Source organism: Agelaius phoeniceus, chromosome 8 (genome assembly GCF_051311805.1).
Source record: "Agelaius phoeniceus isolate bAgePho1 chromosome 8, bAgePho1.hap1, whole genome shotgun sequence".
In the NCBI taxonomy this organism is placed as follows: Eukaryota; Metazoa; Chordata; class Aves; order Passeriformes; family Icteridae; genus Agelaius; species Agelaius phoeniceus.
In genome coordinates this window covers 19,474,807-19,502,737 of record NC_135272.1, presented here as the reverse complement: position 1 = coordinate 19,502,737, position 27,931 = coordinate 19,474,807, and the positions used below count along the sequence as shown (strand labels likewise).

Sequence of the window (27,931 nt, the reverse complement as noted above, 5' to 3'; positions counted from 1 at the left end):
AGTTGTGTAAATACACAAAAAATGGTGTGTGCTTTGCAGATAGATTTACTGAAATAAGCCCTTATTTCCCCTTTCTTTTAACTTTTCTTAATTATATTAACAAACAACCTTAGTAACTAATGCATTTTTTTATTTTTACAGTGTTTACGTAAAATAATTTATGAAGATTTATATCCAAAACTGAAACTATGGGAATTTTTCCAAGTGGATGTTAACAAAGCTGTGCAGCAATTTAAAACCCTTCTAACTCAAGGTAAGGGAAGATCATGTTGCTGAGGCATGTGAATTATGTATTTATAGTTCAAGAGACTTGGGTAAGCTTAACAGTTAGACAGAAAACAAGATAATGCTATTTTTTGCTATGTGAGACATCCCCTGTGCTGATTTAGGCATACAAAAATGCTTTGAGGGCTAGGAAAGTCTTTAAAGACCTTCAGTACCTTCATCCACCTGCATCTTGGTTATGCTAGAATTATAAAAATTGTGTGTCTGTTAAATGTAATTCCTGTTTTTACTTTGAGTACTCATTTCTGTTTTGTTCTCAGGCAAAATGGGCACTAAATCTGATCCAAATCAACATCTTCAAATACTTCAGGACCCTGATTATAGACGGCTTGGCTGTACTGTAGATATGAACATAGCACTAGCAACATTTGTACCACACAGGTACTGTATTACTGATTACAAGTTAAAATCTAAGTGAAGCTAAACTTACAAAGCCAAAAAAAGACATTCTTTTCAGACATGAGGAAAAATTAGTTTTTGATTCTTTTTAGTAATCTATGCTGTATGTTTTTAAAATATTTTTCTCTAATTGTTCTCTGCTTTTTATGTCCTCCTGATAAGCAATGGACCAGCTGCAATAGAAGAATGTTGTAACTGGTTTCGCAAGAGGATTGAGGAACTAAATGCTGAGCAATACAGACAAACTTGTCACCATCAAGAACAGGTGTTGAAATGATTGTTTTAATGCTGAATTGTTTAAAATTGCAAATAAACGAAGGCATTTCAATAATGCATCATTTGATTACTTCCAGGCTGTCAATTGCCTTGTGGGGACTGTGGTTTATGAACGAATCGCTTGTAATGGTCCTAAGCTGGGCCCTATCAGTAGAAAACATCCCTTGGTTACCAGGTATATACATGTTTTCTTGTTTGTTTGGAAACTATTAGAATCTACCCAGGGAAAGCAAGTTCCAAGTTCAATAAAAGTATACATTTATATGTAGAAATACAGGTTTTCTTTGACATGGACAAATGCCACTTAGCAAATTGACAGGGTTTTTTTAAGCAACAGCAATAGCTATTTCAGAAACAAATGTGATCAGAAAGCATGAGACAATACTCAGAGCACATCAAAACCTTACATAGTGCAAATTGCTGTTGTAGGTGGAAGAGGAGTAGAGCTAGGAAAGTTTACACCTTTCATGTTTTATGTGCTTGATGCCCCTCATATCTAAAGAGCTACGGCTTTACTCTTACATTACCAGCTGACACCAAGATAGTGGCAACATCTGTTCTTGCTCCTTTAAAGCTTCCTTCAAAATAGAAAACTCTCCATCATTTATGCAAGTTGCTCTCTTTTTTATCTGTATTATGTACAAGCCACTTCATAGCAGATGCTTTAATTTCAAAGACAATGAATCGCAGCTTAGGTTACCATACGTAATTTCTCTTTGATTTCTCTTTTAATTGCCTGTCTATTCCATAGATATTTTACATATCCATTCAAAGAGCTGACTGTGGAGGAAGAAGAAGCTATGATACATCAGCCGGATAAAGCTTGTTATTTCATGGCTCATAATGGCTGGGTTATGGGAGATGATCCTCTTAGAAACTTTGCAGAACCAGGTTTGTAAAAGAAATCTGAATTCTTACAAACCATTTGATACTCTAGCCAAAGCAATAAGGATTTTATTTAATCTGTCTGTTTTCCAGATGTATTCCTATGAAGCTGCAGAATAGCAGATACTAAGCTTATAGCACTTTAATTTCCCATTCAGCATACAGATGAACTATAAGAACTGGAATTTGAGGTACAGTTTTACAAGATTTGAGAGGGAAATTACCAGCTTTCTGCCACTGAAATGGGGATGTCCTGCCTCCCCACTTTTGTCATTGTCTTTGTTGCTTACTTTGTACTTTGTTCCAACACCAGTGCTTGTTGGCATTTCCATGAGACAATGACAGTGTGGCAGAAAAACTAATGCAATGAAAAGGTGAATAGTGTTTTACTGCATTAGTGAGCAAAAACTGGATCCTTGAAAAGTCCACTGAGTGGCAGTCAGGCAGTCAAGAGATGACCCAGTAAATCCAAATTAAGTATGCAGATTACTTGTGAAGGTAAAATATGGCATGAAATCACCATGCACTAAAATACTGCATTCTAACTCCTTTGGAGACAGTGTTGATATCCAATAAATGAAAAAAAAAACTTGTGTTCAAAGCCATTCACTTGGTAAACTAAATGAAACAAAGGCCAGTTTAATTGTAATTAAAAAACATCTGAAAGTTTGAGTTTGATTTCTGCAAAGTAATCTACACCCCTTTCACTAAATTTTATTTAGTTTTATTATTCTCGAGGATTGAGATAATAGGTGTTTCAAGTTGTTTTTGTTTAGTTGCCTTCAGATTATTGCCCTTTCTTCTAGACAGATTTTTGTATTTTTTTTCTCTCAGTCGCTGGCTTTAGTTAGCATTTTTAATTTCCATTACTGAGGTTTCTCTTGTAACTCAGCTACAGGGTTGTGAGTACTTTATATTTGTGTTATGCCTTTGTTTTATGCCACACATTAATTCAACTTAGAACACAATGTGAAAATGTGGTACACAAAGGCACCAAAGGAATTGCAAAACAAATGCAGCCAGTTCTCTAAATGATCCTTTGAAAAAATTGCAGTGTACATCCAAAGAAACACCGTTTTTCTCTCTGTCTGGCTGTGCTGTGGTTAGTGAAGAAAAGGGTTGGCTGTGCTTACGTGAACGTTTTGGGAATTTGTGGTAATTTATAGTTCCTTTTCTTGTGCTTACTGGCTTTGGAAATTCATCAGAGTCTGCTGTTAATAGAAGATAAAATTGTAAATTGTGACTGTTACAGATTATGATAAAATAATGAGATTCTTTTTTGAATTTTACCAGTGTGAAAAACAAAACTACTCATTTTGCTTGTTTGATGGTTTTTTCTTTTTCTGAAGTGCAGGTTTTTATAGTACTTTGAAGAATTAAAAGGAATTTTATTTCAATAAGAAGAAATGTTGCAGTATCACTATAGAAGCTAAATGTTCCCATGGAAGAGTGTGAAATTTTGTATCAGTGTAGTATATGATATTGATGTGATTTTTGTTAGAATTTTTACTGTTCATTAGTGTTTTTCTGTTCTTCAGCAATAGAAAATGCCACATTTTCATTTTGGTGCACATTCTATACTCTTTCTCTCTCTCTGTGTATATATATACATATATATATATATATATATATATGTACACACTAAAGTGAATTTATTTATTTATTTCCTTTACAGGTTCAAATGTGTACTTAAGAAGAGAGCTCATTTGCTGGGGAGACAGTGTGAAGCTGCGTTATGGTAATAAACCTGAAGACTGCCCATACCTCTGGGCACATATGAAAAAATACACTGAAATCACTGCCAAGTATTTCCATGGAGTTCGTCTGGACAACTGTCACTCAACACCAATTCATGTAGCTGAGGTACGCAAAATTAAACGTGTTTGTTAGAAAGCAGCTCCTGTCAGTGAAATAGATCCTGCAGATCTCACAGCAACAGTGCAGGACTTAGGTGGCAGAGTTTAACTGGGAATGAATCTTCCTCATTGCATGAAATCAAGGTTTCTTGTCAGCTGAGGTTCAGAAATGGTTTCAGCTACCTTAAACAGTAGAGTGGTATAGTTTTATATAGTTTGTATCTTTTACTTCTCTACTTTAGCTGAAATACTGTGGATGTGGATGGGCCTGGCTAGCTTTTCCCTCACTGAGCTGTGGATGTAGTGCAATGACCGCCAGTATCCAGTATGTCAGTTTGAGCTGGAGTCATTGCCAAGACTTGATTGAAAGTCTGGCTGTTTTTTTTTTTCCATATATATTTTGCTATTGCTAAATTAAACAAGTGGTTCACTTCACAGAATTTAAAAGCTGGTAATGAACTCCTGCAACAAGTTTCATGTGGCAGGTGTATTGCTGAGACTAGTGCTTCTTGTTTCCCAGGGAGCTGACTACATCCCAAAGTTGTACTTGCCTAGTAAACTAGCTTTAAATAGGTTTGGAGTAGTGCATCTTGTTAGTGCTTAGTCTTAACTTTGTAACAGAGCTTACCCAAACCTATGAAGAGGAAGAGCTCTCTAAAACAAGTTGATTTACCCATACAACTTGTAAGTAGCTCCTAAATGCAGCCCTTTCAAAACTTCTGCCATTCTTTTGTTTAGTGTTACTATTTTTGGAACGGTAACTACAAAGGCTTAAACTGAAGTGGTGCTCAGGTTTCTTTGTTCAGTAGATGTCTCTTTTATCCAACCTTTGCTTTTGTCTTTGGAGCTAAGATTTTGTTTTAAAACAAAGTAGTAGTTAGCTTAAAGTCTATGGAATATTTCCTAGAAGTACTCAATCCATAAGTAGTATCTGTAAAATGTAACCAGGGTTTTCTGAAACTTTCATGTTATCAACATTTTTAATGTGCTGCATATATTGAATTATCATTTATGTTCTGTTAACATTCATGTTAATGCTTGTGTGTACATAGCTGACAATGGATGTCTTGCATTAAAAATGTATTGTGATCTATAGGAGATGCTAGCAACAGCCAGATCAGTCAGACCTAATCTTTATGTGATAGCTGAACTCTTCACGGGCAGTGAGTACATTGACAATGTTTTTGTCAACCGCCTGGGAATTACCAGCCTGATTAGAGGTACAATAAGCAGTTGAAAATTATGTAGGATTGTCATGTATGGTTTGGAGTTTTAAATGTGAAACTAACATTGGTATGCTTTTTTTATTTTTCTTACATATTCATGTTCTTTGCTTATGCAATTACCTTTTCTTCATGTTCTGTTTAACTTCTCCTGTGTTGTATGCTAATTCTTGGTTTTGCTTATGTTTGTGTGTCCTCTTCTGTGTAACAACTTGTTTTGTTCCTTAATTTTGGCTTTCTGTTTATCTTTGCTGCATGGCATTTTCCTATTGTCCAATCCCTGCCTAGCTTTGAAACTTGTCCTTTTTTGTATCTACCTTTCCCCTTTCTGTGGCTTTTTTGGCTGTGCTTTTTGCAGTACATGCTGGACACAGCTAGAAAATTGCGAGCCGATTTGTATGTAGTGGCTGAACTGTTCACAGGAAATGAGGAGCTGGACAATATCTTTGTGAATAGGCTGGGCATTACCTCCTTAATAAGAGGTAGGCTTGCTGCGTGTGTGGTCTCTTTCCAACAAGAGATTATAGATGACATGTTCTTTTCAAGAAAAAGTTTTCTACTGGATTATGTCCTTTAAATTTCCATATTGTGACTTTTGATAATTGGCAGAAAATAAAGTACTAGCCATAAAATAAGAGAAGCTCTCCTTTGTTAGTTTACAGAAGGCTAAATATTTCATTCTTGATCTAGTGAAGGAAAAAGGAGTTGTAGCACAGTTCTGCTATGTAAGTCTTGCATCATGTCTGATTTTTGTTGCATGAGTTTTTTAAAGCCTGTGAGAAATAGCTTGATCTCTGCTTTTTAATCCTTTTTTTCCGATTAGCTTTCTCTTCCTTAATCTGTTATAGTAAATTGAATATCCCAAGGCTGTGTTTCCACACTGGAGAATATAGCTATATGTGTTTTGGGTTTTTTTTATGATTGAACACACCAAAATAACAACTCCTAAATGCCACGTTAACATCTTTGTGAGTGCTGTGTGTGTGGTAGTTATTGTTATGCAAACACTTAGGTGTTCTGTTCTGTAGAGGCCATGACTGCCTACAATAGCCACGAAGAGGGGAGGTTGGTCTATCGCTTTGGAGGTGAGCCTGTGGGATCTTTCGTTCAGCCACGTTTGAGGCCTTTGATGCCAGCTATTGCTCATGCACTCTTTATGGATATCACTCACGATAATGAATGTCCAATTCAGGTGAGCACGTAAACAACAACAACAAAAAAATTACCTTTAATATTCTCAGGAGTGATATTTCCGAACTGTGGGAGGGCTTGATGCAATCTGGATATCCTGAACAATATTTAGAACAAATGCAGTTCAGCTCAAGCTTTCATGCAGAGAAAAAAAATTTGTAGCAATACCTTCTGACATTTAAGACTTTGTCTTTCAAGGGAGAAGTATATAAAGTTCCTAAATAAACTGATTTGAGTCTTCCATCCAGCTGCTTATTGACCTGTTCTTCTGAGCTTGTTTACAGGCAGGAATGAGAGGAGGTGGTGGGCAGGGAGTGCTTATTTTGATGATTTTTCTAAGTTGCTTTTCTTAGTTAATTTGTAGAAATTTTCTCCAATAATTTGTATTTTAATTGAGGAAATGATGACCATGGGATTAGCATTTCCTTTATTAGATTGAGTGCATCTTCTGTATGTTGAATTGGGAGAATTGAATTTTCCTGGTTTCACTATTCATTACCTATATATTTTTTGATGTAGCACCGATCTGCTTATGATGCTCTTCCTAGTGCAATGATTGTTTCCATGGCATGCTGTGCTACAGGAAGTACCAAAGGCTATGATGAACTAGTACCACACCAGGTACGTGTCTCCAGTTCAACTCCTAAGCTATCTTTAAAAATACCTTTTATTCTCATCGTAGAACACATATTTTAATGTTGTTTGGAATCCCAAGTAGCTTGCTGACTGACATTATTTCAGATTGTGTAGCTTCATAGGAAATTTGAATTTTTTTCTACAGTTCAGACCTCAAGGTGTGGTTATTTCCCAGAGTACTTCATATTTGCTTAAATTTGGTTTTTTTTACAGATCTCTGTAGTATCTGAAGAGAGGTTTTATTCAAAATGGAGTTCAGCAGCACATCTGACCTCTGGTGAAGTTAATTTCCAAACAGGAATTCTAGCAGGAAGGCTGGCCATAAACAGGCTGCATCAGGAGCTGGGGGCTAAAGGCTTTAATCAGGCAAGAAGTGAGGGTAACACTGCAATTTCTTCATATGTGTGCTCTAAGTGAGCACAGTTGCAATGTTATGTCTTTTCTAGGTGTATGTGGATCAAGTTGATGAAGATATAGTTGCAGTGACAAGACACTGCCCTAACACACACCAGTCTGTTGTGGCTGTGTGTCGAACTGCCTTCAGGGATCCTAAAACTTGTTTCTACAGTAAAGAAGTACCTGAAATGTGTATCCCAGGTAAACAGACTTCTTTCCAAAAGCTGTTGTCATGTACAAAAAATTCAAAGCACATGCTCACGAAATCCGTATGAGAATTTTCAATATTTAACACTCCTTATTTATGTACTAACATATATGTCCCAAAAGTGGTTTAAGAACCAATAACAGACTTGCAATGCTTAGGGTTTTCAGAAACATTCATATTGAGTATAATCCTGCTGCAAGTTCCCCGTGAGGGGAGGGGGGTTATAGTCTTGTTTGTGAACTAGTAATAGTTCATAGTAATTGTACAGAGTTGGGGGGATTATTGTTTATTCTGTTATACAGGGAAAAAAGGTTAAATTTTTATCCTATTCATTGATTCGATTGTTGTTCAGCTTTCAAATATATATAGTGGTTTTGTAGCTTGAAAATATATCTTGATAAATCTCTGTATTGAATAAGTTAATGTGAAGACAATATGTATGCATTGCATATATTAATACATAGTATATGTATGCATTACCTGGAAATGTTTCTGAAGAGAAGCTTTCCAAAGTGGCTTTTTAAATATACTTAATTTTTTGAGTGCATCTGTGTGCTTGTTTTAAAATCAGTCGCATTATATTTTAAGTTATTTACAAGACTTGCATACCTTATGTCTGTGAATTACTTGAAGGATACAGAAAATTAGAATTTGTATATTAATAATAAATTGTTACCGCTTAAAGATAAACCACCTGTAGCTGCAGTTTGGAAAGCAGTCTAGCATAGTCTCCTAAAAGACAATAGGCAAATTAAGAAAGCTGATGACCAGTAAAAGACATCTGATTTTATGATTAATTTATTATAAAATAACAAAAATTGCCATTTTAAATATAGTACAGCATATGAGTGTGTAAAGAATATTTATAGGTATTTGAAATACTTGCAATATGTTTCTGTTCTTCTCCTGTGCGACAGAGACTTGTCTATTGAATATTTGGCTTTTTCATTTTAGCTTTTGTTTCATAATTTCAAAAGAATCACTTTTTTCATTTCAAATATCCTAAGAGCTGCAACATGGTTTAACTTTTTCTAGGAAAAATAGATGAAGTAGTACTTGAGGCAAGGACCATTGAGAGAAGTGCTAGTCCTTACAAAAAAGATACACATTTTATAAATGGATTGCCTAATTTCACAGTGGAACTCAGAGAGCATATCCAGGTAATTAGCCTCCTTCACTATGTTCTGATACAATATTTTTTAATTTGTCATATTTCGTATTAGAAAAAAAGACAGTGGATTTCAGTTGCAAATTTGTTTTCTTTTTTAAGATAAAAGAGAGTAAAATCATAAAGCAAGCTGGAACTGCTATAAAAGGGCCAAATGAATTCGTTCAAGAAATAGAATTTGAAAGATTAACACCAGGAAGTGTAATAGTATTCAGGTATGTTATTATCGTTGCCATATGGCTGTGTGGGTTTGAAAAGTGTGAAAGGAGACTGGAGAATAGTTCTTCTAAGTGCTGTATTTCTATAAGATGTGCATTTTTATGTACAGAGTTAGTCTGGACCCAAAGGCACAAGAGGCTGTGGGGATACTCCGCAATCATTTGATCCAGTTCAGCTCTCATTTTAAATCTGGAAGTCTTCCTGATGATCACTCAGCACCAATATTAAAAACACCATTTTCTTCGTAAGTATTCTTTAAGTTTCTGACTTAGAACCGAGAGAGCTACTAGAGGAGCTGAGAATATTATGTACATCTACTGGGGGTTGTTGAGTTTTGGTGGTGGTGATACAGGTGGAGTTTGAATTGTCAGAGTGCAATGAAAACTATGAGAGGTCTTCTTATATGTGTAATAGTAAGTGGAGCTAATACTGAAAAACTTCCCAGTTTGTGTAATTGCTGCCTAAAGTAGACTTTTTAACAAGGTCAGTAGACTGTTTAAAAAGTCTACTTCTCAGTGTTAGGGTGTGATTGTTTGGGTGTGATTTTGAACATAATACTGTGTTTCTAAATAAACATTGAAACATCTGGGAGCATCTTGAAGACCTGAAAAATTAGGCTCCTAATTTCCAAGATGAAGTATTGAGAGAACTGTATATATTTTAGTATTTTAATTTAAGTCTGAAATGAGAATTGTTTGTGAAATCCTTTCCCTCTTTCCTTACTGATGTTATTTTGGGTTTTATTCTCTTCTCCCCTGTATTTTCAGAATTGCATCTAAACTAACTTTGGCTGAACTAAATCAAGTGCTGTATAGATGTGAGGCAGAAGAACAGGAAGATGGTGGAGGCTGTTACAATATACCAAACTGGTCACCCCTAAAGTATGCAGGCCTCCAAGGTAATAGTTTCAGCATTATTTTTTCTGTCAAGTAAAAAAAGTAAATGAGAACTGCTCAATTTAGATCACATCACACAATAATGCTGTTGTGTTGCTGCTGCCATTGTTTGGTATAAAAATTAGGTTTTTTCTGCTTGACCTTGCTACTAATTGGTGTTGTACCCAGGAAATCTCATACTAGAACAAAACCCCTCTCTCTCAATGCTTTGAAGCTGAACACTGTAGCCCAGGATGTGTTTTAACACCAGTGCCTTGACTTTTAAAGTAAAAGAAAAATATACTTCCAGTGAAAAGTTGCATTAATCTAACCTGAGCTGTTAGTAGATTACTGAGGAGTGTCTGTTATTTATCAAACATACAAATTCCATCATGCTAGTTATTTGCAAAGATGTTCATAAATTTCTAGGATTTATGCTGAGGAAACTAGAATTGGGTTGTAGCTTGTTATGCAGATGGAGAGAAGCAATCCGGTTAGAGCATCTGTTGCTATGTACCTTTTGCTCCTGCATTGTAACTGCTATTTGTGATAATGTCTTTTAATACAGAGTTGGGTTTGTATCTTCAGGGTTAATGTCAGTGATGGCAGACATTAGACCAAAGAATGATTTGGGTCATCCATTTTGTGATAATTTAAGATCTGGAGACTGGATGATTGATTATGTCAGTAATCGTCTGATTTCACGTGCTGGAGCCTGTGCAGAAGTGAGTAAAAATACTTATTTGGTAACTTCAGGGTTTTAAATTGCTAGTTAGTTTCATTTCCAATTACTAATAATTTTTTTTCTTTTAATTCAGACTGTCTATAACATATTTCCTAACTCTGAGAAAGTTTGGAGCAGTAGGGTACAGCACAACTGGGGTGTAATACATGTACAAAAACTGTAACAATATGGATCCTGAAGGCACTGGCTTTTGAACTTGGATGGATCAAGTTCTAATTCTGTTGTATTTTACTAGGCTGGTAAATGGTTGAAGGCCATGTTTGTGTACCTAAAGAGAATTCCACGTTACCTGATCCCATGTTACTTTGATGCCATATTAGTGGGAGCATACACAACGCTTCTGGACGTGGCATGGCATCAGATGTCGAGGTATGCTTGGCCTGTTTATCAGAGCTATAAAGGCATCTGGGTACTTATAAAATTTTATCTGCTGGAGAATGCAATTTGAATGTTTTCATAGTCCTCTAATGTAGAAGGGAAAATTGATAGAGAATTATCAAATCCATCTTCTAACGGTGGTGGTTTGGAAGACTTGAGTGTTTAGACATCTATCCAGGGTTTTAATTTATAACTACTGTTGGGATTGCACAGTAGGAGGAGGAAACCCTAAGCCAGCATCTTTTTTGCCAAGCTTTGGAAGCTTTTTCTTTGGCCATAATTTTGGTACCAATGGAATGATTCCTTAAAGTTCAGGTAACTAAGAAAATACCAGATTGTATTTGATGCCTTCTTCAATACTTCTTCATTATTACTCTCCATTACCTGAGCACTCTGCTTACTTTTTGAAATAGCGTCAGAGTCTGCTTCTTTTCTCTTGCAGAGGGAAGGGAGACTCATTTCATGGAGGCTTCATTGTAGCTATGACTATACTGAACAAGACAATACTGTTTGATATGTTTTGTAAAAACAGGGACGTTAAAATGAGAATAGAATCTGGTATGGCTGTGCAATCATGGAACGTAATGCATTTTCTGAAAAAATGCTTGGAGATCAGCTAGTCAGGAATGGAGATCAACTATTTCAGGGAATGCCTTAACAGATTTTTTGATTTGCACCTTTTGTATATATATGTAAAAATATGAACTTTAAAAATACTGACTAGTTTTGACAAACTTTTGTTCATAGTAAAATATTTTTTATCATATTTTTGAAATCTTAGGTGTGTATAGGCATTAACTAAAGCAAAACAACTTCTTGTTTTTAACTGTTTTGTAGAAGTACATGTTATAAAAACTTCCATGGCAGTAATCAATTAAGATTTGACTCTTAACATTGGGCACCCATTTTAGGAAAATATGTGGTTTACAAATTAAATCTTAGATAAAAAATCAGTTAATGCAAAATGCTAGTATTAGTTCATTGCTAGTTTTTTTAATTTCTTATGTGTAATGCTTGTCATAGCCTTCTGTAAATGAAAAAGGGTACATTTTATAGACTGCTATAGTTGAATGCAAAGTTATTTTAATTTAATTCTGTTGAATTACAGCTTTGTGCAGAATGGATCAACATTTGTTAAACACCTTTCCTTGGGTTCCATTCAGTTATGTGGGATAGGAAAATACCCCTGTCTGCCAGATCTGTCTCCTTCCTTACATGATGTTCCCTATAGGCTGAATGAGATTACAAATCAGAAAGAACAATGTTGTGTTTCCTTGGCAGCTGGTAAGTGAGAAAAACCTTTTAAAAAAAAAATAAGTCTTCCAAAACAGTTAAATTGCTTTCAGTAACTATATTAAAATCTTCTGCATCATGTTTGAGAGCCATATGTCAGAAATGGTGTATAAAATGTAGCAATTTCACTCACTTTGCCTTGTGTTTAAGGTAAAGATTTGCTCATGTTAAAAGTATGGGAGTTTTCTCTAGCAGTAGTAATGGAGGTTGGGAAGGAGAGCTTTGTGTATAAATGCTTTATTTAGAGACTTTTCTTGCTATATTTGCTGTTACCATATACAGAGTTCTAAAAAACGTTGTGTTCCTTTCCAGAAGACTTGTTCGAGATAAGTATACTTATCATAAGGGGTTTTAGTCTGTCTTTTATAAATGTGAAATTAAAAAGTGAATTTTAATACAGAAACAAGAGTGAATTTATGGTTTACACATTCTCAGAAAGAACTATTAGCAGACCAGAACTCCTGATCTAAAACTGTCTCCAAAAGGAAAGAGCATAAAAGCAGTCAGCAAGTAGTATTTATACCTCCAAATGTTCTGCCAGCATCTGGCAATCTTCCTATGGGCATTTGCCTATGTCCAAAGTATTATCTCCTGTGGCTTAGAATGAGTTTATTTTGGTTCTGAGTTGGCTCATTCCTTTTCTGAAGCCATGGAAACTTTTAAGCATCCACAGATGCAGTGGCATCTCTCTCAGTGGAGTGCTTTTCTTCTTTTTGCCATCATTCTTGTGTAGCTTTATTGCTCTTAGTTTCTGGATTTTAATAACATTCCATCTGCCTGCTTCAGTGTAACCTAGAAGCAGAGAGACACAGTGTTCCCTTAAACTGGTCATAAAGATTAATTATACTGAAGGGTTTGGTTTTAAATATTCCTTTCACTTACTCACTGGTAGATGTGCCTGAGATTTTTAAATTGTATACAGATTGTCATTCTCAAGTGCTGCTGCCATATACTGTAAATTTGCAGAGATGTGGAGGCCATAATTGAGAATTAGCAAATACTTTGTTAAAGTGACCGAGCATGCACAAGAGACTTCTGGTTTGAAACTTTGCCATGTGGAGTTTCTGTTTAATAGATCATGAAAGGAAAGAAATGGCAGAAAAGACAAGTATGGATGTTACTGTTGCAATTATTATGCCTTATCAGTAGGATCATTCCTAAAGCTGCATGTTATAATGTCTGCAGTAAAATGTAGATGTCTAAGCTGCTGGAAAAGAGAAGCAGGATGTCTTTCACAGTGTCTGAGAACAGTCTCATCCCCTTTATGCTGCTGAGATGCCACAACCCTCTTGCATAAACTCTTTCCAACAAAATGTTCCAATCGTAATTCTGATTTTTTGGTTAATTTTCTTTCTGTTTCTTTTAATTAACTTTTGGTTAAGTTGCCAGGTGATTTAATAAAAATTAAAACGTCACTGTTAGTGGTATGAGAAATGTTTTGTGTGATCTTGAAATTCTAGAAGACATTATTCTAGAGTAGGATGTATTTATCAAGAACTCAGTCTAGGTGATTGTTTATTTGAAATACGTTAATCTAGGAAAATGTTATATATGAGGATTTTTTTTTACTTCTGGTTATTTTATACATGTGTGCTTGGAGATTTCTGCTATATCAATTAATTAGATGAATAATGATGTTTCTTTTCAGGTTTACCTCACTTTTCTTCTGGAATTTTTCGTTCGTGGGGAAGGGATACTTTTATTGCACTAAGAGGGCTACTGTTAGTTACTGGGCGCTATCTAGAAGCAAGGTAAGACTGGCATAGCCTTGGTTCTTGTTGGCTTTGTAGGCACTTAAAAAAAAGCAATGCTCTCAAAACCTGAGCTGATGGACAAGATGTTTGAAACACTTGATGTGCTGTATAAAACTTTAATGACACTAGACATACTTGGGAGCTCCCTCTAAGTGGGATTAAAAATACTACTCAAATAGTCTTTTGCCTTCTTAGCACTGATACAAAGCTGATGTTCTGTAGAGATGAGATAGTTTTAACTCCAGCAGTGCTACTGTTTGTCCTTAAACAAAGTGATTGTTTCACTAGTACTTGCATCATTCTTGCTGAGCAATAATTTCAGAGTTGTTTATGTAAAAACTTGAAGTAGCAAAAGAGAATACTGTTCTAAACAGAAAGGCATGAATGCAGGTCTTTAATTTTTTTTTGTAACTGCAAGTATTGGTCTGTTGATACTAGATATGAACTAATTGTGCATTGTTGTAACCTGGTAGCTATAAATATTTAACCTGACAAATGAGCCAGACATAAGCCAGATGAATTTGGTACTTTGATTAATATTAATTTGAATGGAGTTTGGCACATAATAGAAACATAAAAATTAATTGGTGTAAATCAGCATGTATTTATGCTGCTGTACATTTGGCCAACTGTTAGCTTTGTCATGCAGAGAGATCTGCAGTCAACTAGGATCTTTTAAAGCTAGTTGGAATCTGTGTTTTCTGCAAGGTATGCGCAACGGTTCTCAAATGAAACTTCTCATAACCTCAGTTGCTGTCACCTCTCTGTATTTTAATAGGAATTTCCCATCTACTCCTGCCCTCCGTCCCCATTCCACCCCACCCATCAGAATGGATACCAGGGTAATCATATAAAAGGTCATTAAAAACCTTCCCTGTGACCTCAATGGGATTTGGATTTAGGATCCATATCACTAACTATTAAAAAGCAAATCATCTTTTCCATATGAATAGATGATGTATGTTTTGTACAAACTGACTTAAATGTATTCATGTTGAGGAATTTGTTACGGAATGGGTGGTTTTTTATTGTAAAAGAAGTTCATGCTAAATTGAGTAATTTGTAGCTTTCAACAGCAAACTTTTGGAATCTATCTTTAAAATGCTGTTTGTCTTCTTGCTATTATCATAACCCTGTATGCTTTGTACTTGATACTTGGTCTAACAATGGCCTTGAAGGCAACTTAGTCAAGACTGTGATTTTTCTTTTGTTCTAGAAACATCATTTTAGCATTTGCTGGGACTTTAAGACATGGTCTCATTCCCAATCTGCTCGGTGGGGGGACACATGCCAGATACAACTGTCGTGATGCTGTGTGGTGGTGGCTTCAGTGCATCCAGGAGTACTGTAAAATTGTTCCCAATGGATTAGACATTCTCAGGTGTCCTGTTTCTAGGATGTACCCAAGAGATGACTCTTCTCCTCAGCCTGCAGGCACTGTGGTAAAAAATTCTTCTAATTGAATTATTTAACAAAACTATAATGTTTTAATGAAAGGGTGTAATTTTTTTCTAGCTACAAGAACCTGTTGCTATCTGCTATTTATGGTGAAATTTGATTATAGCACAAGAATTCCACATTTTAGGCACTCCTTGCATCACCTGATTAGACCAAGTGCAAGGACAAAAAAAAATTCCATCGGCTTCTAAATCTTTTTGTTGCTTTTTGTCTTGAAAAAATGTTTATATGAAAAGTTGCATACAATGTTATTGCCATTGCCAAGAATGCTACTTGAAAATGTTTGATGGTGTGGGAGTTGCTTTGGAATATCATATAAACTAGAGGTTTAAGAAATGCTTTCTACTCATTTTTCATCTTGCTTTTCACATGTCATCCAAACATGTAATGAATCTAGGATCAGCCACTTTATGAAGTAATACAGGAAGCAATGCAACGACATATGGAAGGCATAAATTTCCGAGAAAGGAATGCTGGTCCTCAGATTGACCAAAAAATGAGAGATGAAGGTAACATACACAGAACATTTGCTGTGCAAAACAGCAGAAGTTGATGAGTATATTTTGTATTTCCTTTTCCTCTTATTTTCTCTTTCTATTGAGAATTTTTTTTAATACATATTTATTGTAACTAAAACTGTATTACTTTATATATATATATGTAATATTCTTGAAGTGCCTAAATAATAGCTTATTGTTAGCAACTGGTCATATGTTATGGTGCAAGTTACCTTTAAAATTTCACTTAAAGTACAGTTGCCTTCAGAAACCTACCTCAGGTCTCTTGCTGGAAGGCCTTTTTGTTAGGAAGTTTGGGTTGGGGGTGTGGGTACTTGAGATTTTGTTTTGCCTAAAAAAATTAACTTAACACCTGATATTCTTTCTTGTCAGGTTTTAATGTAACTGCAGGCATTGACCATGAAACTGGCTTTGTCTTTGGAGGGAACCGCTTCAATTGTGGCACTTGGATGGATAAAATGGGAGAGAGCGACAAGGCTCGCAACACAGGAATTCCAGCTACTCCAAGGTATGAAAGCCCGGCTTGAGGGAGGGTTTTTTAAATTTATTTTTAACTTGAATTCTTCTGCAGAACCTATGAGTTCTATTGACACATCTGAGAGGTTATCTCTCAAATGTTCTAAATGTTTCCACCTACTAAAATGATTATGGTTTTTTTTTTCTTTGTGCTGATTTGAAAGCTGTGTTCTTGGGCAGCTGTGTTCTTGGCTGAAGCCCATGGCTTCTGTCACAGTCTTAGCTCCATGCCAAGAGTTGACTTCTGAATTCAGGTAGTAAAATATAATTTAGGAAATAGTGTATACTTGCTGTACTAGCAGTACTTTGTTATTCAAACTTCTCATCTGAGTTATATATTGATAATTGTGTTGTTTGAATGCTTCTAAGTTTGAATTCAAAAATATTTACAGCATCTACATTTTAAGTGTTGAGATTAAGCATTTTGACATAGACTCTTTATTATGTGCTAGCAAACTGCTGCAGGCATCCTTGCTTGAATTTAGTACAGTATCAGTTTCAAATTAATTGCCATAAATGGGTAAGAATTGAGGAAAGTGTTACCTTGTTGACAAGTTGAGGATTTTAATTGGGAACCAAGAGCGGTTGAGGTACTTTCCAAAAGAAGCTGTGTTGGTGATATGAGAGAGAAAATTCCATCAAGTAGACAGTAAAGCTGAGTATGATACAATATGAAATATTTGCATATACTGATTACATGAATATTACCTGAAAAAAGAAGCAAGTCCAAGAAGTGCATTTAGTCCTAATTTCAATCCCTCACTTTTGACTTGAGTAATCTCTTATGGCAGAACTGTTACCTAAGTTACAGAAGTGTGTGTGCAGTTGAGAAGCTTTGTATTGAACAGTCTTAACATCAGAGGACCACATTTGGGGTTGATCCTTTTTTCATGTTCTTAATCACTGGTATAAAATTATCTTCCATTTGTGCTAATTAGGTGGGTATGATAATACCACTTTAAATAAGGCTGTTGGACACAAACAGATAATTTGCTACCCAGTTTACAATGAAGTTCATTCCTTGACTGAGAAATAGAGGAATAGTAGGAAAATAAGAAAAAAGAAATTATTTAAATAAGAGACTTAGGAATTTAATTGTTTCAGTTACTTATTGAGCTTTAATAGCCTTCTTAAAGTAAATAATGAGGGTTTTTTATCATTATTATTTTAGAGATGGCTCTGCTGTGGAAATGGTTGGCCTGTGCAAGTCGGCTGTTCGCTGGTTGATGGATTTATCTGGGAAAAACATATTTCCATTTCGTGGAGTCACTGTAAAAAGACATGGTAAAAACAGGCACATCTCATAATTGTATTACTGGGGTATAAAAATAACTAAAACAATGAAATAGTAACCATATAACTTCAGAAGAAGATTTAGGGGTAAAAGGGCAAAAACTTGAGAAAGTATCTTGTATGATCAAAATCAATTTGTCAGTATAAAATTATTAGATGTTTATATTGTCTTCTCAATCTTTCAGATAGTTTATTCTGTAGATTACAAAGGAATTTCAGAGCCTGAATACCTTTTCTCAAAATGGGTATAAGTGATGAGGTTGCTGTGTATTATGATGATTGCATTATTCATTACAAGAATGCAAAGTAAAATGATGCAGGATACTTTATGTTATCTTTCTGTCCCTCCCCCAGTATTCATAACACAGAAAACCCCTTGCTGGGAATATTTACATAAATATCGTAGGAAGTCCCTTATCTTTTGGAGGGAGTACTCTTCTAATCACAAATTTACTTCAAGCTTAGCCAGCCCAAGTGAATATGTACCCTGTGCAGACTCTGATGTTGCGTTAGTATCACTAGAAATTTCACTGAGCTGTTGTTCCTGTGATCTGTACAATTGGCCTAAAGGTAGGGAATCACAAACTGAGAGAGGTGCTCTTGGTCTGCTCCTGTTATATTAAGTGTCAGGAGTTCAAGCAGCATACTTCTGCTGTTGTTGCTGTGGCTGATTGCAGAAAATTAAAACAGTGTATAATATCTTGCAGGAAAGGAGGAGATTATCACATACGATGAGTGGGACAGGAAAATTCAAGGGCACTTTGAAAAGCTGTTCTTTGTCTCTGAGAATCCAGCAGATCCTGATGAAAAACACCCAAATCTTGTACACAAACGTGGAATTTATAAGGACAGCTATGGAGCTTCGAGTCCATGGTGTGATTACCAACTCAGGCCAAATTTTCCAATAGCAATGGTTGTGGTAAGTGTGGGCAAGTGGGAGGAGGGCTTTGCACTTAAATGCAACCTTACCTTAGTTTTTTATATAACTGAACTATGTCTGCATGGCATTCTATCAGGAGCATACATTGCTTGGAATAACTTTTCGAAAGCAGCTTTTTTTCCATGCTTTTAATATTCATCAATTTTGGACTATGTCCTAAAAATATATCAAGACAGGACTTGCCAATTTTCTGTATTCACGGTATTCAGAATATCTTTCATGGCTAGGTCTGGGAGGCTGCTTTTCCCATCAAATTGGCTCTTAACAAATCCAACAAAGTCTTTGTCTTCATTGGATTTGTAAAGAGCTTCAGTGATATTTGTCAAGGGTATATAAAATAAAATCAAAATTGAAAAAAGAACTGGATACCTTCTGTGTTCTTGCTTACTCTGACTTTCAGGTTCCAGAAGTTGATTCAGTAATGCGAAACTCAGGCTTTTTGTTGTCTTCTGCATTTGTATACACAGCCTTATCTATGTTTATGCACAGACATTATTCATTAAATCTTTATTATTTTATTAGGCCCCTGAGTTGTTTACACCTGAGAGAGCTTGGAAAGCTTTGCAGATAGCAGAGGAAAAGCTTCTTGGTCCATTAGGCATGAAAACCTTAGACCCAGAGTAAGTACAGTAGAGATAAGATCAAGTGGTAATTCCTAAAGACAATAAACAGAACAGTAGGAATTATTTGATGTAGGGCAGGGGTGGTGGTGATGGTGTGAAATCTTCACTTATACCAATGAAATAAGGCTGCAGGAAGTACATCCAGAACAATTGTTTTGAAGTCTGTGTAATTGATTTCTTTATATAGGCAGTGGCTGGGTGATTTTGGATAGCTCACAGTAAGCAAGTCAAATTTGGTATCATACCAAAAATGTTGAATTTGCATCTTGGGACATAGAGTGTTTGATACAGTGCACAGCACTACAGATTGAGTAAAAGTAAAAGGGTAGAATTATGACTCTTAAGTCCTTTCAAGATGTTAACCATTTTCCTACAAATTTAAACTTTATTTGGAATTTCACTGTCATGTAAAGTACAGAACCTATTGGAGACCTCCCTAACTTAACCATCAATAAATGTAAATGACAATTTTTTTGGTTAATTTCTGTTTTCATTTTTTGTGTATCATTTTTAATTAAGACTTTGTTTGCATATTTTTTTTTTTTGCAGTGATATGGTGTACTGTGGAGTCTATGATAATGCTCTTGACAATGACAACTACAATGTAGCCAGAGGGTTTAATTATCACCAAGGACCTGTAAGAGCTACTTCCTTCAATTTTAGAGAAAGTGTAGTCATCTTTTCAAACCAACTGCTTTGATAATCATCTCTTTCTTTGTTTAGGAATGGCTGTGGCCAATTGGATATTTTCTTCGTGCCAAACTGTATTTCTCTAGGTTGATTGGTCCAGAGATATATGCAAAAACTGTAGTTATGATTAAGAATGTTCTTTCTCGCCACTACGTTCATCTTGAAAGGTAAGGTAACAACAAACACAGGTACAAAATACTGAAAATACCAAGCTAGTGGTATCCACCATCCAAATGCATGTAAGAGTACAGATCTACTGTATAAAGAGGATCTCTTTTCTAGATAGGAAGTTGACTGCTATATGTGCAATTGCAGATCTCAAGTCAGATTTCAAATACAGGTGAGATCTAGTGCCTTTCACAGATTGCAGAATTCCTAATACTTACCCATGTTAAGACTGGGTGAAATAAATCATACACAAAAATTAGCATCTCATTTCATACAAGAAATCAGTTTCAGAAAAAAGTGTCAGTGAGTTATTTTTTTAAAAAACTGAAGTATTTAAAAACAAACTTTGTAGAACATAATAGTTGGAGGGCAAGTAGTGACAGATTAAAATTGCAGCAGATAAAATGATGGAAAATATTGTTAGATTTACTGTGTTCTAAGTGAGAAAATCAGGATTCTGAAGCTGTCATACTAATAACCTTGATTTTCTAAAGAGACAGAGGAACTTGCATTTGGAGTTTTCCGTCAAACCAAACCCACACACTGTTTTTCCTCTTTTGCTATTTTAATTAATAAGGATTTGAGACAAACTAAACTAAACAAAACACCTTGCCCTTGATATCTCTTCTGTATAATCTGTTCTGCAGCACATGAAACATGTGTTTATTTGTGCCCAAAAGAGTAATTCAGGACTCATGACAAAAGAGTTTGTCTGACCACACAGGGAAGAAAAAAGAATTTGTGAAGCATTAAAGTAGTGTACTTTTTTTTTTACTTCTCTGTTTTGATACTTTGTTTCTGCACAGAATAATTAATGCAGCAACAGGCTTTATTTGTATATTTGTAAGTGTGCTAGTTTGTTGGAGGAGTTTTTGTTCCTAAGGAGGAAAAGAAGGTTTATGTAAACACGCTGTCTTCCAGCCCTTGTCGCTTTTTAGCAGGATAATCAATTTAAAGTATAGTTTGAATGCCATTGTTATCTTCCAAATGCAAAACTACCAGAATGAGAAACAGAAGCAGTACACCAGTTGTGTAAGTTCAGTTATTATTAGTAGCAGAGAGTCTGCTTTGAAGAGACACTTCCACTACAATTAACAACTGCAGGTGAAAAAAGTATTAGGTCTCAATTATTAAAGGCTATACTATGCTTGTAGCAGAGCAGACTTTTAGTCAAGCTTTTCAGTTTCCTACTGAGCTTATCTTCCAAAAGGCTTTAAAATGAAATGTTCACTTTTTTTTTTCAACCTATAATCTAACAACAGTACTTATTTCTGTTTTCTTTTATCAGATCATCCTGGAAAGGACTTCCAGAACTAACCAATGAGAATGGGCAGTATTGTCCTTTTAGCTGTGAAACTCAGGCCTGGTCAATTGGTGTTATCCTTGAAATCCTTTATGACTTGTAAAAGTTTATTTTGATTGATTTGGTGAAACTTCTGTGGTCTTGTTATTGGGCATAAATGAACACTTGGCTTACACTGCAAGGGAAATTAACTGTTTTGCACAATCACTTAAGTTGTATCCTGACTTTCAGAGATGCTGAATGCCAGCAGCTTCTGTGCCCTATAACTGTGTGGGGCTTAGGTGTTTTGAAAATCAGGGCATGACAATAAAATAAAACTGCAGTGCACACTCGATGCAGCAACTTTTAGTAAGGAGCAATTTCAAGAATATGCACAAACTTAATTTTAAGTAGCATTGGTTTTTTAGCCTTTTCAAAACAAAATCTTAATGTAACAAAGTAAATTTTCTCCTTCCTGAGCTAAAAATAAGCTGCACAGCTCTTATGTTTTTTTTCTTCGTCTCTTAAAGAGTAAATGGATGTTTTTGCAAATGCATGCTTAAGGGGGAGTAGACTAACCTCTAGCTTTCTAAGTTTGGTATGCTTTGTGCTCTAGCACCTTGCATTAATGAAGGCATAATATGTTATCTCTCCATTGAACTGTACAATGGGGATGTTTCTGTATGTGTTCAATTGAACACTCCACTAAGCAACCACAGAAATCAAGTGTATGAATACTGTAATAAATCAACTTTTGAAGTTATATATAAAATTTTAAAAACTTTACTTTGAGAGTTAAGCAATAACGAGGTAACATCCTATGTTAATCTGTCTTTAGATTTATTTAAATACCATGAGCCATATAGCAAACCTGTTTTTTCATTTATATCTGGTTTTCACCATGGCTAAAAGAAGTGTGCATACAGTGCACAGCCTATATGTTAGGGAAGGCCAAAGTGCTTGACTGCTTATGAAATTAATTTATTGAAGAGATAGGGTCACCTGAGCCCTTCTTTCTTGGGAAAATCCTAGCTCTATTAATCAGGTAGAAATGCTTAACACAATGGGAAGACATAGTAGCCTACTATCAGAGAGGAGAATATGAGGCTTCTGGACCTTCTGAAATTGCACCAATAACAATAAGCATACTGTGTGGTGTCCTTTGGGAACAATCCAGTGAACATGATGCAAAACATGTTTTTTCATATTTGGATGCCTGCATGTCCTTATTAAGTTCAGGGTTCACAAACTGAGAGGAGAGCAGTTGGTAATTCTTAAACTCTTCGTACAATTTTTTCATCAGTGCAATAAACAGGCAGAGAGTGAGGTTGACAACACCTCCCACACCACAAGGCAAAAAAGCAAAAGCACTATTTCTGAATGTTAAACAACATATGCTGAAAAAATAAATACAGGATGTAATTTTAATGCACTAAAACACAGATCAAGGTTTTATCATGTCTGTACTTTTAAGTTTCTGTATTCTGTCTAAAGTACAGTGCACATGCTGTCTTGTTCAGGGAGATGTATTTCAGGTAGATACTGTAAGGGCAAGTTAACTGGTTCAAGAGATAAATTGTAGCAAGTGGCTATACTCATATACTCATTAACCTTTGCTTGAAAGGTTAATAAGGATTTTAACTCCCTTGCTCAAGTGTTCAGTCTTTAGAAGTTAGGAATGGGTAACGTCTATATTATACCTGAACTTTTGAGCTGCAGTACATGGGTTGGGAATTTTTTATTTTCTCAACACAATGCATAAGAAATGTCAATTGATCAAAAATGTTACTGAAATGTCAGCTACAGATTATTTTTTTAATGTGCAAGAGGCATAGAAAGTATTTTTCATACTGCACTGAACTTTCCAAAATTCTTGATAATTATATTGAAGTTTCTGTCCTACTGTTTCACTAGCTTTACTGTTTTCCTGGATACTTATTTCTTGTCTATTATATCAAGGTATGTTTTATGGCTCCTGTGGCTTTGAAAGCAGGAACAAAATGGCAGAAAAGAATTTGTTCTTACTTCATGAAAACATTTTAAAATTGGAAGTGAAGCTTAAGAGCTATAACTGTTGAAGATTTCCACCAGGGGTCAAAATTATATTCATTGGCAATAACACTCTTTAAGTGTTGGGAAAAAAAACATGAGTAATTTTTCATCAAAACCTTCCTATGCTATGTACAGATTGCTTTCCAGTTTTGCAACCTGCACTGCTGATAGAGACTGCATATTTGTCACTGCTAGGGTTTTTTTCCTAATTTAATAGTAAAATTTTAAAGATAAATCACCACTGTGTACACAAAAATACATATGTTATGAAACTTCTAAACATGCCCATTTATAATGTTGCTTCTGCACTGATTAGTTGAGCATAGTTTTAGTGACAAATATTTTAAATAGGGAAAAAATATGTATTGGTTGACTTTGCTGTTAAGTAGCAACAAAAGTAAGATTTATGGTTATTAACTTTCTTGGGGGGTGGTGGTTTATTGGTTTTGGGTTTTTTTTCTTTTTTTTTCCTCAAAAAGCTACTCAACACTTTGTCAAGCCAGACAGTTTAAAAATGAAGAGGGAAGAAAACAATGTTAACTTTGAACATAAAATGAGCTGATATCCATATAGATCAAGTCATTATCCCCTAAAAATAGCTGACTTATATTGACTGATCCTGAGCTGTATCATTATCATTTATAGTTTACACTCAAGGACTTGCAGTAATGCAAACTTATGATTGGTAAAATAGAATTAAACTAAATAACTCAGTGAGAACTGTGCATCCATTGTGTTCCAGTTGGTGCTTCTTGATCTATGTTATATTAAGAATTGGTTTTCCTCCCAGTTGAAATAACTTAATTGTTACCAATGCTCACACAGTTAATAGCTCTTGATTTATTCAAAGATTATTAACTTGAGAATTCAAGTAAACTAATGTATCATTCTCACACTGCATGTTGTAATGTAAAATGGAAACATGAGCTTTACATGTCTGTCTATCACAGCAGCAACTGATTTTAGAAAATGTCATTATTCATTTCTGAAATGCACAAAATAAAATTCTTTAATTCAGAGTTAACCTTTTCTTGTGATTTTTTTTTAAAAAGGTCAAACTTTGCAGTTGATGTTGCTTGTTCACTTCTTGCAGTTTACCCACAATGGAGAGATTGTTAACTCCTCAAGGTGAATGTTAAAATGTGCTAACAACACTTACTACAAAAACAGCAGCTTATTAGGAAAAAAGCATAAATCTGAGATTCTTATGTTGGTGTCAGTATCAGCTGCCCTAGCTGAGTTGAAGTGGGTTTGGGTTAGCAGACCTTCTGCTATGCATGTTTATATAATTTCAGTTACAGTATTGCAGCTTCATTAAGACAACAGTCTTGATTAACTGATTTACAGATACCCAAGTGACACAGTGATTAACTTTTGGAGTAAAACTCCTATCACTATGGAGAAGGCATTTTCACTTCTCAGCTCTGCCTTGTAAAATCAAAGTCTCACAGCATAGGTGCCTGGTATACTGAATATGTTTTGCAGTGTCCCCATTTCATTCCATGCTTTATAAAATAGGATTTTTTCTAATTCTCTATTCAAGCATTTTCTTTAGGAAGTAGTTTATTATTCTATTGTATAAACTTTTAATAAGTATTCTATTGAAAAATGGGTAAGGAAATGTAAAAATGACAAGTCACTGAGGTGTTGGGGGGCATTGGTAAGGTCAGAGCTGCCACCTCAGCCCTCAGGGCACCTCAGACAGCTCAGTCGGGGAACAGATGGGTAAAATGTTATTGGTGGCTGGAAGGTTTCTCGTGAAAGGTGCTCTGGAGCTTGCCGATGGCAACTGGGGAAGCGCCTGCGGTCAGGACGCCTCACACAGCCCGCGTTGCTGTGTGAGGTGAGGCAAGACCCTCAAGCCCGTCGATTTCGCCACTCTGGGAGGGCTTCCCCCGCCGGGCGGCTGGGGCGAGGGCCCGGCGGGCCCGCGGGCACACGGCCCCAGCCCGGCCGGGGCTGCCGGGCCCTTAGCGGCGGGACGGGCCTCAGGGGGGCTCTGCCCACACCGCCGGCTGCGGCGGCTCAGCCGCGCTCTGCTTGGAAAAAACGGCGAAACCTGCCCCAGCTGACAGCTTGTTTTGCTTTTTGAGTGTGCCTGGAAACAGTTCCAAGGAAAGTGTACTTGCCCGTGAGCATCATGGGGTTTGTGCAAACTTGGGAGCTTGTACGCCTGGTGTTTAGTGTAGCGGTACAAGGGAGAGATCAGCTGTATTCACATTCTGCCAGATTTGCCTGTGCATTGGTATTTCTCAGAAGTTACTGACGAAATTAAAACAGAGGCTTCCCAGTTCTGAATTTTGCATCAAAGTGCAGGTGACCAAGTGGACCAATGCCTATTTTTAATGGGGAGTGTTGATCTTAGAGTGGCTGAAGGAGGCGCTAAGTTGACTGTTAATTGTTTTAGTGATAGCTGTTTTTTACGGGGTCAGATTCTGAAGCAGAATTAATGTGTGGTGGTACAAAACCTGAGAATAATATCGAAAGCAGACTGTGGCTAGTCAGGCGGCAGTCTGAGCCACCTGACTAGTCACAGTCTGCTTTCCAGGCTCTTGTGCTTCTGCAGGCACTTGTGCACGTGTCCCATTGGCCTGTGACACGTTTGTCTCATTGTCTATTACCTGCTTGAACCTGTTTCTTTCAGAAATCTTAATCTCCAACATGTGTCTGTTCTGTTTGCAACCTTTCACCAACAGGCAGCTGTTCACCGTATGAATAATAATCTCAGCATATTACACAAAGTTCAATACCACTGACTATATTTGACAAATAATAAACTTGTTCCATTCACATAAGCCTATGCAATCTGTGAGATCCATGAGCACTTCCCTTCCTTTTTGTGTGCCACAGCAATATTTCAGTACAACTTCAGATAGAGAGACTATGCTTCATATAGTGCCTTTTTGCAAAGAGAATGAAAACTGGCCATGAAAGAAGAGAATAATGCTGCAGCCTGGCAAGGGTCTTAAGTTGGATGATGTGGACTCCAGATACTAAAGGAGGTAAGTTTTTTTTTTTGAGTTCTGTATTTCTGAGTTCAGACTGGCAAGTAAACCAGAGCTTAATTTTGTGTGGTGGTGAGAAACATAAGATGACGTCTTCTAATCAGACCTAAAGGAAGATACTTGCAGTCACATGGTTTACAGACTTATAAGTACAATTATTTTAAAACATGATGCTCTAGATGCTCTAGAGTAGGATTAAATTATAATAGTGGGAGTATTTTTAAGGTGGTTTTTAGAGTCACAACCACATAATTTGTCTATAGGGGGCCTGGATGCAACCTAGACCTGGAGAGGGATACCTGTTTTAACAGTATGCAATGAGAAATGGTTTCCAAATGCAGGAGTGGGGCTCCCACCTGCTTGTGAAACACCCTGAGGAGCAGTCAGATAATGAGCTAATAGTGTCTTAGAGCAGTCGTTGGAGGGCAATAGTGGGTTAAGTGTTGCCAAGATGTGTTGCAGTATTATACCTAAGGAGAACTTAGGGTAGGATTTTGAGGTTAGTTAGTGTGTGAATTTTGTTGATATGAATGACTGATAAAGTGTCAGGGATGACATGTTAGAAGGGATCTTACTTGAATGTCTGGTAATCCAGGGACTAGCAGGGTGGGCTGGAGGTGAACACCTCAGTAGAAAGCTGGGGATGATGCGGTAAGAATGGTGCATCTCCCTGTTATAGACAGAAATTAACATTTTCAGCCTGGCAGCAGAGGGTGGCGCCAGTTGGCCCCTGTGGCCCTGCTGAGCCGGCCCATTCAGCCCCTGCTCCCGCCAGGGCTCTGCATTCCCTCACAGCTACACTCGCTGTGCTGGCCCTTATAACGGCTCAAGTCTCCTTTCCTGCACGTCAAAATCATTATAAAATCTAAACATTTTTAAATGTTTATAAAATGTTTCATTGATATATGCTTATGTGGGAGAAGTGGGAAAGGAATACATCTTTGGTGGTTTAGTGACAGCTTGATTTTTTAAAGGGATAACTGGAACTAATTAATATTTCAGTATTAAAAGATCCAGTAATCTATTTCTGTGTTAATGCAAAGTTCAAGAGTCTATTTATGTCCTAAAAATGGGAAATGTTAGGATAGGAAACCAGCTGTATGTTAAGCATTTATTTATTATTTGCATCATAGTTCATTTAGTGCTTCTGTAATTGCCGGCAATTTTTTTCTGTTTCCTTAAATGCTTGTTTATGCACACCAAAAAAAAATTAATATGAAAATTGAAAATAATTCTGCCTGGGCAATCTTTCACTATAACTGTGAGTATTTTAACTTAAGTATGTTGTTACATGGATATTTTTTAGTGGCAGTCATTGTGTGTTTAACGGGCTGCATTTTCTAGCAGTTATTCCACTTGTTGAAGCTGGATGGGAACACCCACATGTTCAAGATAATTTTGTAATTTGTAAAGCCTGTAATCAGACCTAGTGGGACAGCTGTTCAAGAGCTGGTTTTGTTTTCTTGTAATGGCTGTCTGGCTAGTACTGCTAGAGGTCTCCCTGCAGGCCTCTGCAGGGCCAGGTTCATGTGTTTGGAGCTGTTAGGTTACTGCAGAGCTTTTCCAAGGCCTCCAGACACCATTTGGTTAAGTTTAAGA

At 36.2% G+C, this 27,931-nt stretch overlaps 1 protein-coding gene across 5 annotated transcripts in view; it reads left to right on the top strand.

Moving 5' to 3' along the window:
* AGL (amylo-alpha-1,6-glucosidase and 4-alpha-glucanotransferase) overlaps positions 1-24,351 on the top strand; it is a 34,351-nt gene extending 10,000 nt beyond the window's left edge. For 3 of the 5 annotated variants that reach the window (XM_054638839.2, XM_054638835.2, XM_054638837.2), the window contains exons 7-34: positions 142-253; positions 546-666; positions 847-949; positions 1,038-1,135; positions 1,712-1,851; positions 3,521-3,708; positions 5,283-5,406; positions 5,953-6,116; positions 6,635-6,736; positions 6,965-7,117; positions 7,198-7,348; positions 8,391-8,515; positions 8,626-8,738; positions 8,852-8,986; positions 9,510-9,640; positions 10,206-10,342; positions 10,598-10,731; positions 11,849-12,024; positions 13,682-13,784; positions 15,004-15,229; positions 15,643-15,754; positions 16,136-16,271; positions 17,451-17,563; positions 18,280-18,491; positions 19,035-19,132; positions 19,685-19,772; positions 19,859-19,992; positions 21,282-24,351. In XM_054638839.2, coding sequence (XP_054494814.1) covers positions 142-253; positions 546-666; positions 847-949; positions 1,038-1,135; positions 1,712-1,851; positions 3,521-3,708; positions 5,283-5,406; positions 5,953-6,116; positions 6,635-6,736; positions 6,965-7,117; positions 7,198-7,348; positions 8,391-8,515; positions 8,626-8,738; positions 8,852-8,986; positions 9,510-9,640; positions 10,206-10,342; positions 10,598-10,731; positions 11,849-12,024; positions 13,682-13,784; positions 15,004-15,229; positions 15,643-15,754; positions 16,136-16,271; positions 17,451-17,563; positions 18,280-18,491; positions 19,035-19,132; positions 19,685-19,772; positions 19,859-19,992; positions 21,282-21,399 — 3,747 coding nt within the window. In that variant the 3' untranslated portion in view covers positions 21,400-24,351. Of the gene's footprint in view, positions 1-141; positions 254-545; positions 667-846; positions 950-1,037; positions 1,136-1,711; positions 1,852-3,520; positions 3,709-4,797; positions 4,922-5,282; positions 5,407-5,952; positions 6,117-6,634; positions 6,737-6,964; positions 7,118-7,197; positions 7,349-8,390; positions 8,516-8,625; positions 8,739-8,851; positions 8,987-9,509; positions 9,641-10,205; positions 10,343-10,597; positions 10,732-11,848; positions 12,025-13,681; positions 13,785-15,003; positions 15,230-15,642; positions 15,755-16,135; positions 16,272-17,450; positions 17,564-18,279; positions 18,492-19,034; positions 19,133-19,684; positions 19,773-19,858; positions 19,993-21,281 lie in introns of those variants that run through there. The other 2 variants (XM_054638836.2, XR_013183247.1) reach the window with 2 other exon arrangements.
* The last annotated feature ends 3,580 nt before the right edge of the window (positions 24,352-27,931 follow it).